This window comes from Myxine glutinosa, chromosome 1 (genome assembly GCF_964187855.1).
Source record: "Myxine glutinosa chromosome 1, kmMyxGlut1.1, whole genome shotgun sequence".
Lineage (NCBI taxonomy): Eukaryota > Metazoa > Chordata > Myxini > Myxiniformes > Myxinidae > Myxine > Myxine glutinosa.
Window position 1 is genome coordinate 263,089,700 of NC_136261.1, and position 15,058 is coordinate 263,104,757.

The 15,058-nt window shown below is 41.7% G+C and overlaps 1 protein-coding gene across 1 annotated transcript in view; it reads left to right on the forward strand.

The window, feature by feature from the left end:
- Positions 1-15,058, forward strand: part of LOC137436858 (germinal-center associated nuclear protein) — a gene marked incomplete at its 5' end in the record, with an annotated part of 48,883 nt that overhangs the window by 18,928 nt on the left and 14,897 nt on the right. Inside the window, 7 exon segments of the mRNA XM_078786444.1 lie at positions 318-386; positions 502-630; positions 6,207-6,358; positions 7,127-7,417; positions 7,515-7,612; positions 13,096-13,257; positions 13,717-13,945. Coding sequence (XP_078642570.1) covers positions 318-386; positions 502-630; positions 6,207-6,358; positions 7,127-7,417; positions 7,515-7,612; positions 13,096-13,257; positions 13,717-13,945 — 1,130 coding nt within the window.

Below are 15,058 nucleotides of genomic sequence, written 5' to 3' on the forward strand. Positions count from 1 at the left end.
TTCACAAACATTTATTTTTACCTTTGACTAAAGTCATCTCCATATCACACAAAAATCTTAGCAACAATATTACCTGAAACTAAAAATCCTACAAGTACATAATAACAAAGGCGGAAGTGACGGATCAGTAACACCTTGCTGTGCATATTTTGTGATATGCTTCACATCAATCGGTTTAGCGGTTTCAGAGAAGGTATTTAAAGAATTGATTGGTTTTTCAAAGTGTTTTTTTTGTTTTTTGTTTTTTTAGGTGTTTTTTGGCCCTGGAATGACTTCTTAGGGCTGCACTCTAATTTGTGTTTTCTTGTTTTTGTCAGTCTGCTTCAGTTGCGCCAGAGGGTTTCACGTCGCTTGGATCTTCATCTTCTTCACCAACGCCTGATTGAGTGAGTTGTACAAGCTGGTGTCTCAGTATACCCTGAATGTGTACACATGACTGTAGCTTCATGCAATTTCTTCCTGGTTGACCATGGTGTTTATGAACACATATCTGTGTGTCAGGAAAGTTTCATGGGCACCACTGGACCTCCCTAGACTGTTGGAAACCAGCCTACCCATTCTCAAGTCCTTTTCGTACTGGAAGCTACTGTTGGCACTGCCTGACCACCAAGAAGCATCTCATAAGGACAGGTGCCTCTAACAATGATGCTTGAGCTGGGAACTGCAGCCACAGTTACCGGGGATCTCAGATCAGAGTTTACATCGTGAACATTGCTTTTGAATAACAAGCATTCAATGCTTGTTCAAAATTATTGAGTAATTATCCCCACCCTTTTTGAAAAAAGAAATGGGGGGGGATATTGTAATCAGCTCCGTCTGTCTGTCTGTCTGTCACGCTACAGTGCCTTCAGAAAGTATTCACACCCCTTGACTTTTTCACATTTTGTTGTATTACAGCCTGAATTAAAAATGGATTCAATCGAGATTTTTTTTTTTTCACCGATCTACACAAAATACCCCATAATGATAAGGTGAAAACATGTTTTTAGAATTCTTTACAAATATATTGAAAATGAATACGGAAATATCTAATTTACACATGTATTCAGCACGCTGAGTCAATATCTTCGTAGAAGTGCATTTGGCAGCGATTGCAGCTTCGAGTCTTATTGGATATGTCTCTATCAGCTTTGCACATCTGGATTTCGGGAGTTTCTCGCATTCCTCCTTGCAGATTTGCTCATGCTCTGTAAAGTTGGATGGGGAGTGTCGGTGAACAGCAATCTTCAAGTCTTTCCACAGATTTTCAATGGGATTCCAGTCTGGGCTTTGGCTGGACCACTCAAGGACTTTTACTTTCATGTGCTGAAGCCATTCCCATGTTGACTTGGCTGTATGCTTGGGGTCATTGTCCTGTTGGAACGTAAATCTTTGCCGCAATCTAAGGTCTCTTGCACTCTGAAGCAGGTTCTCCTCAAGGATTTGCCTGTATTTAGTCCCATTCATTGTTCCCTCTATTCCCAGTCCTCAAGCATCCTCATAGCATGATGCTGCCATGATAATGGTTCACTGTACGTATAGTGTTAGATGGGGGATGAGCTGTGTTTGGTTTCTGTCAGACGTAGCACGGAAAGCATTCAGGCCAAAGAGTTCAATTTCCATCTAATCCAAACCACAGAATCTTTTGCCTCATGCTCTTAGTCTTTCACGTGCCTTTTTGCAAACTCCAGGCATGCTGTAATGTGTCTTTTTCTCTGGAGTGGCCCTTATCTGGCCACTCTCCCATAAAGCCTAGATTTGTGAAGTGCTGCAGAGACTGTTGTCCTTCTGGCAGGTTCTCCCATCTCAGCCAAGAAGCTCTGTAGTTCTGTCAGTGGTCATTAGGTTCTTGGTCAACTCCCTGACCAAGGTCCTTCTTGTCCAGTTGCTCATTTTTGCCAAACGGCCAGTTCTAGGGGGAGTCTGGGTAATTCTATATTCTTTCCATTTCCTAATGATGGAGCTCTCTGTGCTCTTGGGAACTTTCAACAATCCAGAAATGGTTTTATACCCTTCCCTAGAATTATGCCTCCTCACAATTATATCTTGGAGTTCTATGGACAGTTTCTTGGACTTCATCATCGAGTTTCTGCTCTGACATGCACTGTCAACTGTGGGACCTTGTATGGAAAGATCTGTTTCTTTCTAAATCATGTCCAATCAATTGAATTGGCCACAAGTGGACTCCAATCAAGTTGTAGAGACATCTCAAGGATGATCAAAGGAAATTGGATGCACCTAAGCTCAATTTGGAGTGTCATAGCAAAGCGGTTGAATACTGACTGGCTGAAGGCTTTTCAGCTTTTCATTTTTATTTAATTGGAAAAATTTCTGAAAAGAAAATTCCACTTTGACGTTATGGGCTATTCTGTGTAGATCAGTGACAAAACATCTAAATTTAATCCATTTTGCATTCAGGCTGTAACACAACAAAATGAGAAAAAAATCAAGGGGTGTGAATACTTTCTCAAGGTGGTGTATCTCCGATAAACGATTGGGCAGAAATTCACCAAACCTGATAGTTATGGTCACAAAAGGGTGCAAGAGCAGTATAATTTTTGGCCCCACCCCTTAAGGCAGGGTCAAAGGTTAAGTACCAAAATACAACTCGGAGCACATTTTAAACATTATTTAATGAAACTGTATATGCTATCAACGTATGAATTATGTAACGATTTTTGGGATTTTACCCCGGATTTATGCCTCAGAGGGGTGTGGAACTCGCGTCACAGAGGTCAAAATGGGGAAAATAATTTAACTCTAAATTTGAATTTGGGTTGATCCTGGTGGAACTTTATGCCATTTTCCAGCTATGCTTTAGGTAGAATGCATGGGGATTTGTGATGGCACACCATCGACTTTGCTCTAGTTTTGCTTACCAAACTGCTCATTAATTGTTTGCAAATTGTTTGCAAATTAAAATTTCAAATTTTTGAAAGACATTCCTTTGATCTCTTGAAAAACTATTTTAGCATTTATTTTACCAGTGACTTTTGGTACATGTGCCATTTGCATATTGTTACATTCACCACTGAAGGTGGATGGAGGTTATGTTTTCACGACTGTCTGTCTGTTTGTCTGTCTGTGAACAAGATATCTCAAAAGGTTGTGGGTGGAGTCAGACGAAATTTGGCAGAGAGGTAGTTTACGTAACAAGGACGAAATTATTAGATTTTGGTTAAGATCCGGATTCGGATCCGGCTACTATAATTTTTTAAGTGTTTCTTCACCATTGGGAGATAGGGCCAAAAAGGATACATAGCAGGATATTTCAAAAAGTTGTGGACGGATTTCGACGAAACCTGGTGGACAGGTTAGGTTGTGTGTGTGTAACAAGGACAATTCGATTCCATTTTGGTGAAGATCTAAATATGGATTCGGATATGAGATTTTCTTTTTCTTTTTTGTGATTCTTCACTTTTTGGAGGTAAGGCCAAAAACGATATATTGCATGATATTAAAAAAAGTTATGGACGCGTTCTGACTAAACTTGGTCGACAAGTTGGTTTGGTGACAAGAACAAGCCGATTCGATTTTGGTTCAGGTCCGAGTCCAGATCCGGCCTATCAGTGAGATAGAAAACATAAACTTTTCAGCCTGGCGAGGTATGCACTCTGCTGAGTGCTGTTCTAGTTTTTATGGTATGGTACATGCAGTTTCTCGAGTGTTTTCCGAGGAGGCTATGTTTAACAATAATTTACTGCAGTCAGAAATGAATAACCACACTGAAATGCACTACAATGATTGAAGACATTATTTTTAATAGTCACACTCGATTATTTTACCCATCCCAGTGTTAAACAGATCATTAAAAAGATAAAGCGATAAGTAACTCCATGCTTTTACCAGTCCATCTATGTAGCTGTGATTAAGTTGGTTCGTTGTTTCCATTACTAGTGGAGCTTATGCTGCTGATGCAGTGCCCGCTTTAGATTGTGGCAGTGAGTTACAAACCGACCAAAGTACGAGACACATCTAATGGTTGAGTTTTTGATAATACAATGCGGTTATTAATATGTTCATAAGTGAACACGAGCAAAAGGAACGGCCAGCTCCCTGCCAAAGGATTGCTCCGTTTTAGTTAAATTCCCTGCCTGCGATACACCCAGACGGCAGTTTTGGGTGACGTCAGGAATCAAACTCGGATTGGACAGCCCAAAGGCAAATGAGTATGCCACCTCTGAGTTGTCTTATCAGCCCCGCAAGATAATTATTATAGCGATGTTTACCGTGATGTCACGTACCCGATCACGTGACCGCGCTCTTTGTTTTGGTTGGCAAAACACCAACCATGCTGGCCGTCTATAAGTGGTGAAGTTTTACGATCATTGACGTGACACAATTTCAAGGACAATGCCTTTGAGCTGCTGTGTTGTTAATTGCACAAATAGATTTGAAAAGAACTCGGGTATAAGTTTCTATAGAATTCCAGAGCCACTCTCCATGTACGGTCTCGAAGCTATAAGTCTTTATTGTTGAAAGAAGAAGAAACGCACTATTTTGTCCTTCCAGGACGTGATCACGATAACGCGATCTCCCGCGGTCATTTGAACCTCAAATAAAATTCCAATTGCAGACTTGTCAATAGATGAGGTATATTAACAAACGAATGAAACAGATTTGGTCAAATTCTGACTTTTTAAAACTTGATCGCATTCGACACAAACTTGTGAGCAACTAAAGAAGAAGAAACGCACTATTTTGTCCTTCCAGGACGTGATCACTATCACACGATCTCTCGCGGTCATTTCAACCTCAAATGAAATTCCAATTGCAGATTTGTCAATAGATGAGGTATATTAACAAACGAATGAAACAGATTTGGTCAAATTCTGACTTTTTTTTAACTTGATCGCATTCGACACAAAGTTGTGAGCAACTAAAGAAGAAGAAACTCACCGTTTTGTCCTTCCAGGACGTGATCACTATCACACGATCTCCCGCGGTCATTTCAACCTCAAATGAAATTCCTATTGAAGATTTGTCAATAGGTGAGGTATATTAACAAAAGAATGAAACAGATTTGGTCAAATTCTGACTTTTTTAAACTACATCGCATTTCACACAAAGTTGTGAGAAACTAAAGAAGAAGAAGAATCGTTTGGCTTCTCAGATAAAAAAATAATTCTGTCTGCAATTTCAGGTTAATTTTCTTTTTAAAATGGCTTTTTCTGCAATCAGTGCATGGATTGACATGTGTGGATGTGTGTGTGGGTGGGGGTAGAGGGTGTGTGTGTGTGTGTGTGTGTGTGTGTGTGTGTGTGTGTGTGTGTGTGTGTGTGTGTGTGTGTGTGTGTGTCGGGGTTGTATCCAAGGGGGTTGTGTCAAAGCATGTCCAATGAAAGTGGGGTTGTATCAAAAGTGGGGTTGTATCAAAAGTGGGTGCGAGTAAACCGGTCATCACTGGCAGCAGTTTTAAAGTGGCAGTTCTAGTGGCAGAGTGGCAGTGGCAGTTCTTCCCTCTTCCCCACACACACTCAGGCCTCATGAGGTTTGTTGTTGAGACGCTGTGATGGTATGACTTTGCCTTTGATAAAGCAGAATGGTACATCATTCCCGATCGCATGATACCACAGTGGCTTCACATGACCACTTAAAAAAAAAATTGGATGCCTCTAGTGACCTGAATGCCTTCAGTGACTCCCTTGTGTAGATACCCGGTGTTTCGATCAAGTACGTGTACACGTCGCCGTAGTTCAAATCTGGCCAGCAAGATGGATTGTTTTGCCATCCTTTCAATGCAAATGGATCTGGAAGAATATCCTCACCATTCCTATAACTCAACTTCGATTTGTACCGAGATTTTGCAACAGTGTCAAGACTATTAAAATACTCCGAAACGATCACATGTGTGTCGAGCGACGCCATTGTGCAAAACGAAAACACTGCGCTTTTGCCAACCAGGCTGCTGCGCATGCGCAGATATGGTGGGTTTGTTTATAAACAGTGAACATCGCTATAAAGACAAGATTGGACCATTTTGTAAACATAGGGGAGAAATCTGTAAGTTACAGAAAAGTTATAGAGCAACCTTGTAAGAATTCAAGTATGAATGGAGAATTGTAAGAACTTAACATACCAGTCAAATTTCGAATTGTGTTTGCATTTTTAGTCCAGGTATGTTTATATCTGAGGCCTCTGAAATGTTTTATTCATGGATGTTGGATTATCGATGAGGTGTTTACATTTTTTTAAAGAGTTGTGATTTCAGACGTTTGTTTTTTCAGTGTGCTGCAAAACTGGTTTCGCAGCAAATTCAGACAAAGACAGGAGGGAGCTACAGAAACTGAACCTGTAGATACATATGACAAGGAGGTCATTCAGACACTGTCCTTGTACACAGCCCATGTCGAAACGATAAACCGCCAGGATGGGCCAGGTAAGAGGGAAAGCTAAAGTGGTATGGCAATGCGGGTTCTTATGACATTCAACTGTGGTTTGACGGAGTAATGCAATGTTTCTACGTCGATGTTGTGTCATCACGACAAACTGACTATGCCATTACTGGTTAGAACTGGAACCGAATGATACGTCTCATTGTGAAAATACATTTTATTATGAGGCATTGTAAAAAATTGTTGAATTGTATCATTGTATCGATGCGAACATATTCAACTGAAACTTGGTACATGGCTCTATTTGGATAAGTTGCAGAACAAGTTTGAGTTTCGGGGCGTTTTGCCAGTTTTTCACCAAATTCTGCCCTTTTTGAACTTACAAAATATCACATTATTATACATGGGTCAGTTTTCAGCTACCCTGACTCCACCCCACTGTTTTACACCTGTTGTCTGGACAACTGGCCTGACTCCACCCCAAATGAAGCAGCACAGATCAGCAGGCCTCAGGCCTTAGGCTTGGGTGTTAGACCTTGGCCGAGTGAAATTGCAATGATCCTAGGTATATAACCACTATGTATTATAGATGCACATAAGCCATATGCTTGGTTTTGTTTCATGTATGTACGTCGGGTTATTTTATTTTTATTATTTTCAGCATCGAATGTGGCATTGTACACCGCCCAAATAAAGGTATGTGTTTACTGATATTGAACTGGACCTTGGTAGGGGGCATGTACTGCAAAGCAATTCATGCTCTTCTTGGAATTCCTTTTCATTCCTGTAATCATACCTACACCTGTTTACAGGAAATATGCATGGGAATGTATCTCTTGGCTTGAGTGTACGGTTGGTGGAAGGACCTCTGGATTCTGGTGAGCCAGAGCGTGCAGAGCAACGTGGTATGCTGCTTGGAAGCTGTGCGGTAATGCTGGTTCTGCCTGAGGGGATGGAAGTAAGCTCGGAGGGCAATGCTCTGCTTGCTTCACGTGTACAGCTCCTTCAACTCTTGCAGGCAAAACCCCTCCAGCCCCCCCTGCCACTGGTCGTTTTAGTTCCTGATGGAGCTTTGAAGGAGGATTGGCAGTGCTTAGAAGAAGGTATTTTTCACCACAACTGTTTTACCCTGTTTGCAGAATGTTGTGTTGAGAAACGGAGTAACCCCCCCCCCCCCCCCAACCTCCTTGCCCCACCCAGGCCTACAGCTGAATGAACTGGTTGAATCACAGCTGGTCTCCGATTTTCAAATTCTGCATCTTCCGTCAAGTACCCCAGATCTTAAAAGCTCTATGCTGGTAACAGTTTGCTACATGTGATATTTTATATTAATGGGACATTACTCGTGCTCAATGTTTGACATCTTTATAATCATCCATTTGGAGTTGTAGGATTATACTTCATACAAACTGCCCATAATCCATCACCACTGAAAATAAAATGCTGTAACTGCGCTACTCATTGCTAGCCTGGTAATCTCTTTGTTTTGCTGAATATAAACAGTAACAAGGCAGTTTATTCCTATAGATTTGGAGAAATTTACCACAATGTAAATGCTTAGCACTTGCCCTGTTAGAATGAACACAGACTGAAAATGCACTTTTTCCCTCTTATCCTTTTTTTTTTTTTTTTTTTTGTATACAGAATAATTAGGCTCGTGAAAGAGCTAACATTTATCACACAAACAAATCAAACAGACAAACAAATGAAAAATCGGTCAAAGACCGAGGACTTGCCGGAATTTACTTTTTTATCGGCCATTGAGGACAAATATGGCGGCCGAACCACGTGACCGATGACGTCATCATTAACATATTTTATTCCCCATGGAGAGTTCTTTACAATGAGCCATGTCTCAATTTTTTCTATTCAGCACTTTTGGGGATACAGAGGTGCGAAGTTTTTCGGTTTTTCCAAGATGGCGGCCGAACCACGTGACCTATGGCGTCATCATTAACCTATTTTATTCCCCATGGAGAGTTCTTTACAATGAGCTATGTCTCAATTTTTTCTATTCAGTACTTTCGGAGATATGGAGGTGCAAATTTTTTGGGTTTTTCCAAGATGGCGGCCGAACCACGTGACCGATGACGTCATCAATTGGGCACAGTCTATTCCAGGGCAAGACCAATATGTGTGCAAAGTTTGGTGATTCTTCGTGCAACGGTGTAGACGTATTGCTGCAAATAGACAGACAGACAGACAAACGAACAGATCAACATACTTGCCGGAATCTTTTCCGGCAAGTAAATATATAAAAAGAGGGAGCGGTAGACAAGATGGGGAGAGAAGGGGAAGCACACAAACACAACATTTGAGAGCAGGGACATTGGGAGATGTGTGGGAGGGAGAGGGCTTGGGGGGAGGAGGCGTGGGAAAGGGGGAGGGGGGTGGGAGAAGTATAAAACACAAGGACACCAAGGACTTCCAGGATAGAAGTTGGTATTTCAAAAAAGTGGATTTGGGGTGAAATTAGTGGGGGTAGAAAAGATCAAGGTTTTGGATGGGGGGAGATAAGAGATGGTGGTGAACAGCTGTTTTAAAGACCTGGAGGGAGGAGTGGGATTGAAGAGAGTGAGGGAGTTTGTTCCAGAGGCGGGAGAAAAGAGGAATGAAGGAGTGAAGGTGAGCAGAGAGTCTTGATTTTGGCAGTTTAACCACAAGAGGGTTGCAGGCAGATCTTGTGCGACCTGTAGGAATATTTGGGGGACAGAGCCCAGAGAGAGAGCTGGGGGGGCAAGGCCGGTGAGGAGTCGGTAGAAGACGGAAAGACCACCAACCTGCCTGCGGTGAGTGAGTGAAAGGCCCTCAGAGTTAGCTTCATCGCGGGAGATTCCAATGATTCTGAACGCTTTGGTTTCAACAGCGTGAAGACGAGCTAGGTGTGAGGCAGGAGCACCAGCCCAGAGGGGAGAGCAGTATTCCATTGAGCTGCGGATGAAAGCCTTGTATGTGGTGAGGAGCTCAGGTGTGCCAAGGAAGGACTTCGCACGACGGAGGATGCCCAGTCGGCGACTGGCTTTGCAGGCCAGATTTGAAATGTGGTTTTCCCAGGAAAGATCATGGCAGATAGTGAGACCCAAAAGCTTGAGTGACAGAACTTCTTGGAGAGGATTATTCAGAAAGTGGATGGGAGGGTTGTCCAGTCTGTCTTTTCGGAGAGACATCGTAAGATTTGTCAGGATTGAAAGAGTGTGAGATTTGTCAGGATTGAAAGACATGTTCCACTTGTTTGCCCAGTCTGTGATTTTGTTTTTATGTTTGGGTTTTTATGTTTCCTGACGGGTTTTTATGTTTTTTTATGCCTCAGCCCCCAAAGGTGGCCGTAGGCATTATGTTTTCGGGTTGTCTGTCCGTACGTCCGTCCCGTATCGGTTAAACCTCGTTTTTCTCAGCAACCACCTGTCCGATTGAGATGAACCTTACAGGGTAGGAGCAACACCCATGCAGAATGTTTTTGTGATAATTCTGTTAGAGGTCACGTGGTATGGCAGCCATCTTGGATTAAACGCAAATAATGAAAACAAAATTCTCGGAAACCGCTGAATGGAAAAATTTGAAACTTGGTACATTGTCCAGTACTCCCAATGGGGAACAAAAGCATGATAATGATGACATCATTGGTAAAGTGGTATACTAGCCAGCCAGCCATAAATGTTTTAATCGAATGTCTTATCCTAAAAATCTCAAATTGCATGTATATGATCTATGACCCATTTGTATTGAAATATTAAATTTATGACATCATAGGCCACATGGTTTGGCAGCCATATTGGATTGAACCTAAAATCTTGAAAAAACATCTTCTCCCAAACCACCAAATTGATTGACTCGAAACTTTACTTGTGTCATTGACTAGGCATGGAAATTAAAAGTTGATTATGAAAACGTCATTGGTCACATGGTGTGGCAGTCATTTTGGATTGAAGGAAAATATTAAATTATTATATCTCGGAAACCGCCTACCCTATTGATGCGAAATTTTACAAATGTCATCTAACACCATTGTTGCATATACAGACTTGGCATTTAATATGGAATATTTTTTTTGTGGGGGTGAACTTACTTTTCAAGATGTCTTAGAACCAAAAGTTCATTGGAATTATGTTGAAATTATTCTAGATTTTGTTAATGTGACCTTTAAAAGAAACAAAAACCACATTTGACATTTCGAAACAAATAAATTGATCCTTGAAAGTGATGTAAACTGATGTCAAACTCAATTCATGGACAGTACTGTGTTAAACTTCTGTACGTTTTCCAGAAGTATCTCTTTATTTTGCACATTAGCCAAATTTTTTTAAAACAAAAACAAAAGTTAAATTACGACTGGGATTACGGACAGAAAAATTACAGTTCAGTACTTCGTGTAACCCCCACGGGCATTCAGGAGAGCACGTACACGTTGAGGCAGATTACGGACAGTAAAATTACAGTTCAGTACTTCGTGTAACCCCCACGGGCATTCAGGAGAGCACGTACACGTTGAGGCATGCTGTTCACGAGATTTGCCAAGGTTTGGACAGGAATTGCTTGCCATGCAGTGACAATAGCCTGCTGCAATTCACGCACAGAGGTCGGCTGCTGGTCCAAGTGGTCGATTTGACGCGTTAATTCTGCCCACAAGTTCTCTATCGGATTCATATCCGGGGACAGGGCAGGCCACTCCATATGCTCTACACCACGGTCAGCAAGAAAGTGTTGGATCATGCGAGCACGATGAGGCCGTGCATTGTCATCTTGGAAGACAAAGTTTCCTCGAAAGGCTGCACGAGCAAATGGAAGCAATGTTTCTTCCAGAATGGCCCTGTACTTGAACTGGTTCTGGTTTCCATTCAGAACAACCAGGTCAGTTTTGCCCCCTGCATGAAAAGCAGCCCAAACGGTCACCCCACCACCTCCAGCTTGGACTCTTGGCACTATAAAATCTTTGTTGTAGGCTTCATGCACTTGTCTGCGCATTCGGACGCGGCCATCTTGACGATAGACCAGAAATCTAGACTCGTCACTGAAGATCACATGATTCCAGTGTCCTGGCTGCCATTGACGGTGCTCTCTGGCCCACTGCAATCGGCACTGGCGGTGTTGTCTGGTCAGACGTGGCTTTCTCAGGGGACGCCTGGCACGATAGCCTGCTTGAAGCAGTCGTTGGTTGACTAGCCTTCTGGATACAGGCACATTTGTCAGTTGCTGCCACTCAGCCCTAAGCCGATTAGCTGACTTGGTACGGCCATTGCGGACTAACCGGTGCAGCTGGCGATCATCCCTCCTTGTGGTTCTGCGGGGACGTCCTGGCCTCGGTATTGGAGTAGGGACACCCCCCTGAGCATTTCGTTTCAGGATCTTTGACACCTGACCTTGAGTGATGCCATACTGCCGAGCAATAGCACGCTGTTTCATGCCGTAATTTCGTAAAGCCACCACTCCATGACAAACAGCATTGTCGAGTTGACGGACCATCTCCAGAGGAAGCGGCAATAACTTTTGGAGACGTGCGGCAGTTGTTTTCCACTAATACAGAACGCAACAACCCTTGTATACCCGACTGTGAAGCCAATCATCAAATGCACCTGTCCGTACATTTTGCCGCGCCACCTGTGATATAATCCTGTTGTTGACTTCTTGCTGCGACAGACAAATCAGTGACATGGTTCTTTTAACAAATAAATCACCAAAGTGTAAAAGAAACTCACCAGATTGATATACTGAGTTAAGAAAGTAAACCCAAGTCAAGAAAAAAAAAAATTCCATATTAAATGCCAAGTCTGTAGCTTGAAAATGATGATGTCATAGGTCATGTGATTTGGCAGCTATCTTGGATAGAAAATCAAACCTCATCCCTTCAACATGAAACTCAACAAACGTGATCCCTTACCCATACATATGCAGTGTGTACATATTTCATGTCATATGCCACTTGGTTTGGTAGCCATATTAGCTTGAACGCCAATATTTAAAAAAAAGAATTCCCCTTTCCAAAACAGCTTCACTAATCGATGTGAAACCTGTCCTGTCTGGTAAAAATGGGATACTTGAAAACAGCTGAAAGGATTTGAATCAAGCTTGTTTATTTTTAGGTCAGTGATCAAGGGCATATACCCATTGTCACACACAGGGACTACGCGGAGGCATATTGGCGACAGTCACATTGCTCTAGTTTGTAAATGATCTAAGGCTCGTAGTGGAGCTGCCTCACACACACATGGATATCTAGACGAACACGCATGACACAATGCAGGACTGTTAGATGAGCCAAACACGGCCACTGAGCTTGGGGGAAGTGCCATCACTTCCCGGGGTACTTAGGGTACTCGTGACGGCACAACAATGGCGCAGATTTTCTCACTGTGCTCAGTGGGGTATTTCCTCAGGAGGAATTTACTCCTCTCAATGGATGCCAACCTGTGGGGATTGTCTGTGCTCTTAACCTTTTAAATGCTGAACATCAAGCAAGGAAGCAGCATGTCTTTAGTATGACTTGCCATGGTTTGAACCGCTGACCTCCCAGACTCGGAGCGGATGCTCTAACCGTTACGCCAATGAGTCTGGTTATAATGTCATGACTTTTGCTGGCACTCTGTTTTGGAAGCATTTTCTGTTCTAAACTCCATAACCAGAAATGCTCGCACTACCTCAGAGATGTGTTGGAAGCCCTGGCATTCGATATTTTCCATTTCAACTTTGTAGAAGCACTGTGAAGCACCATTTTGTCATCATGCTCTTTTCAACACAGCTTTTGCCTGTGTCTCCTATAACTTCTCTTCTCCATCTAATACTCTAGCTGGAGGAAGCGGTGCACTGGCTGGCTGCTCGCACTCCAGCGGCACCATTGCTCGAATCTAAAAGTTTGCAGGATTTTCTTGAAGATGGCATTTTGCAAAACTTTGGCAGTCAATTTTATCCCGACCAGGCCCTTCGCCGTAAACACCACCTGCAGTCGCAGGTAAGCTTTTGAGAGATGGTTTGACTTTTGCTGAAAATAGATACAACGAAAGGGTTATTATTTTATACTCCCAAAAAGGTAATAGATTTAAAATTGAATGAACACATTAATAACTTTCATCCTTTCTGTTAAAGTATTGTTATACGACTGCAATTGGGATTAATGTTTTCGCTTTGGGATAGCTTGAGAGTGTGATGCCGGAGACAAAATATACAGAAGCAAATACGATTGAAATGTTACAGGTTGGAAAGTGTTGGTGGGAGAGGATGTGGAATTTGATTAATGTTTTCTGATTTCTTAAATGTAAGAGAAATGGAAAGGAGTTGTGGGTCGGAGGTTGAAATTGATGTGCATTAAAATGCATTGTCAGCAAGAGGTGAAATGAAATCAATGATTCACTGGGAAAACTCCCTCAATTCAGCTCATTTTGCATTGTTTACCTCTTCATCCACTAAACAGCCACCAAAGTGTATTATCGAGTTGTACAATGAGGTGCTGAGACATCTGGCAGAAACTGTTTCATCTTCAAGCCTACAAGACCTCTCTTGGCCTGTATCCGAATTTGCTGTGGCTTCACGTCCTGAAAATATTCCCCACATGAGGTGGAACTCAACAGAGCATTTGGCCTGGTTAAGAAGGACAATACTCTCTTTTGAACTACCCATTCTCAAGGATGAGCTCAAAGAAGGTACAGTTTCTGTTACAAACTTTATTGTATACCGCTCCTTTCCTATGCCATCTCCAGGCGCTGCATAACGTCATTGCCGCGCACCGAAGGGGGCCCAGCAATGACGCACGCTGAAAGTGAATACTCAGTTTTCACTCTGGTTGTTTGTTTGTTTTCTTGCTTTCTTGTTTGTTTGTTAGTTTCTTTCTTTCTCCGGGTGATATCTCAGCCATCCTTTGAGCTCGGAAGCTGAAATTTGGGCACAATAGTGAGGAAGTACTTTGTCAAAAACGGTATTTTTTGTTTTTTTGATTAATCAATTAATTGATGAGTTACTTAATTATTATCGATTTATTAAGTAGTTATATATTTCCTTTCTCATCTGGGCAATATCTCAGGCACCTTTTGAGTTAGGAAGCTGATATTCGGACATGACAATGACCAAGTGATTTGGCTGTAAAGGCTATTTTTGGATTTATTGATTAATCAATTTATCGATTAATTATTTAATTATTCTATGAATGACTTAATTAATTAATTTTATGAAAGTTACAGATTCGGATGAAATGGTGGCGGTTTATGTATTCTATTAGCGAATTGATTAACTATTTTTTTTTATGATTATCATTTATTTACTTTCATTATTAATCATTTATTTATTTTCTTTCTCATCTGGGCAATATCCCAGGCACCTTTTGAGCTAGGAAGCCAATATTTGGAGATGACAGTGACCAAGTGATGTGGCTCTAAAGGATATTTTTGATTTATTGATTAATCATTTAATTGATTAATTATTTATTGATTAATCAATTAATTATTTATTTTTTATTAATGACCTAATTAAATTTCTAAAAGATACATCTTCGGATGAAGCACTAGTGGTTTAGTTATGCTATTAGCCAATTAAGAAAATATTTTATGATAAATAAAACCTCTCCCTCCCAACCTTGTTCACCTCTCCCTCCCAATACAGTCTCTATGAGCTGCACTGCGGTATTGCCGGGCGACAGAAGCGCCCCGGCAAAGCCGCACTGGAGGATATTTAATTATTTGGCATGGGGGTGGCGTACTTTGAATGTATCTGTACTTGTTTTATTATATTTATTTTGTACAGGCGTTGGTTCTCATGGAAGA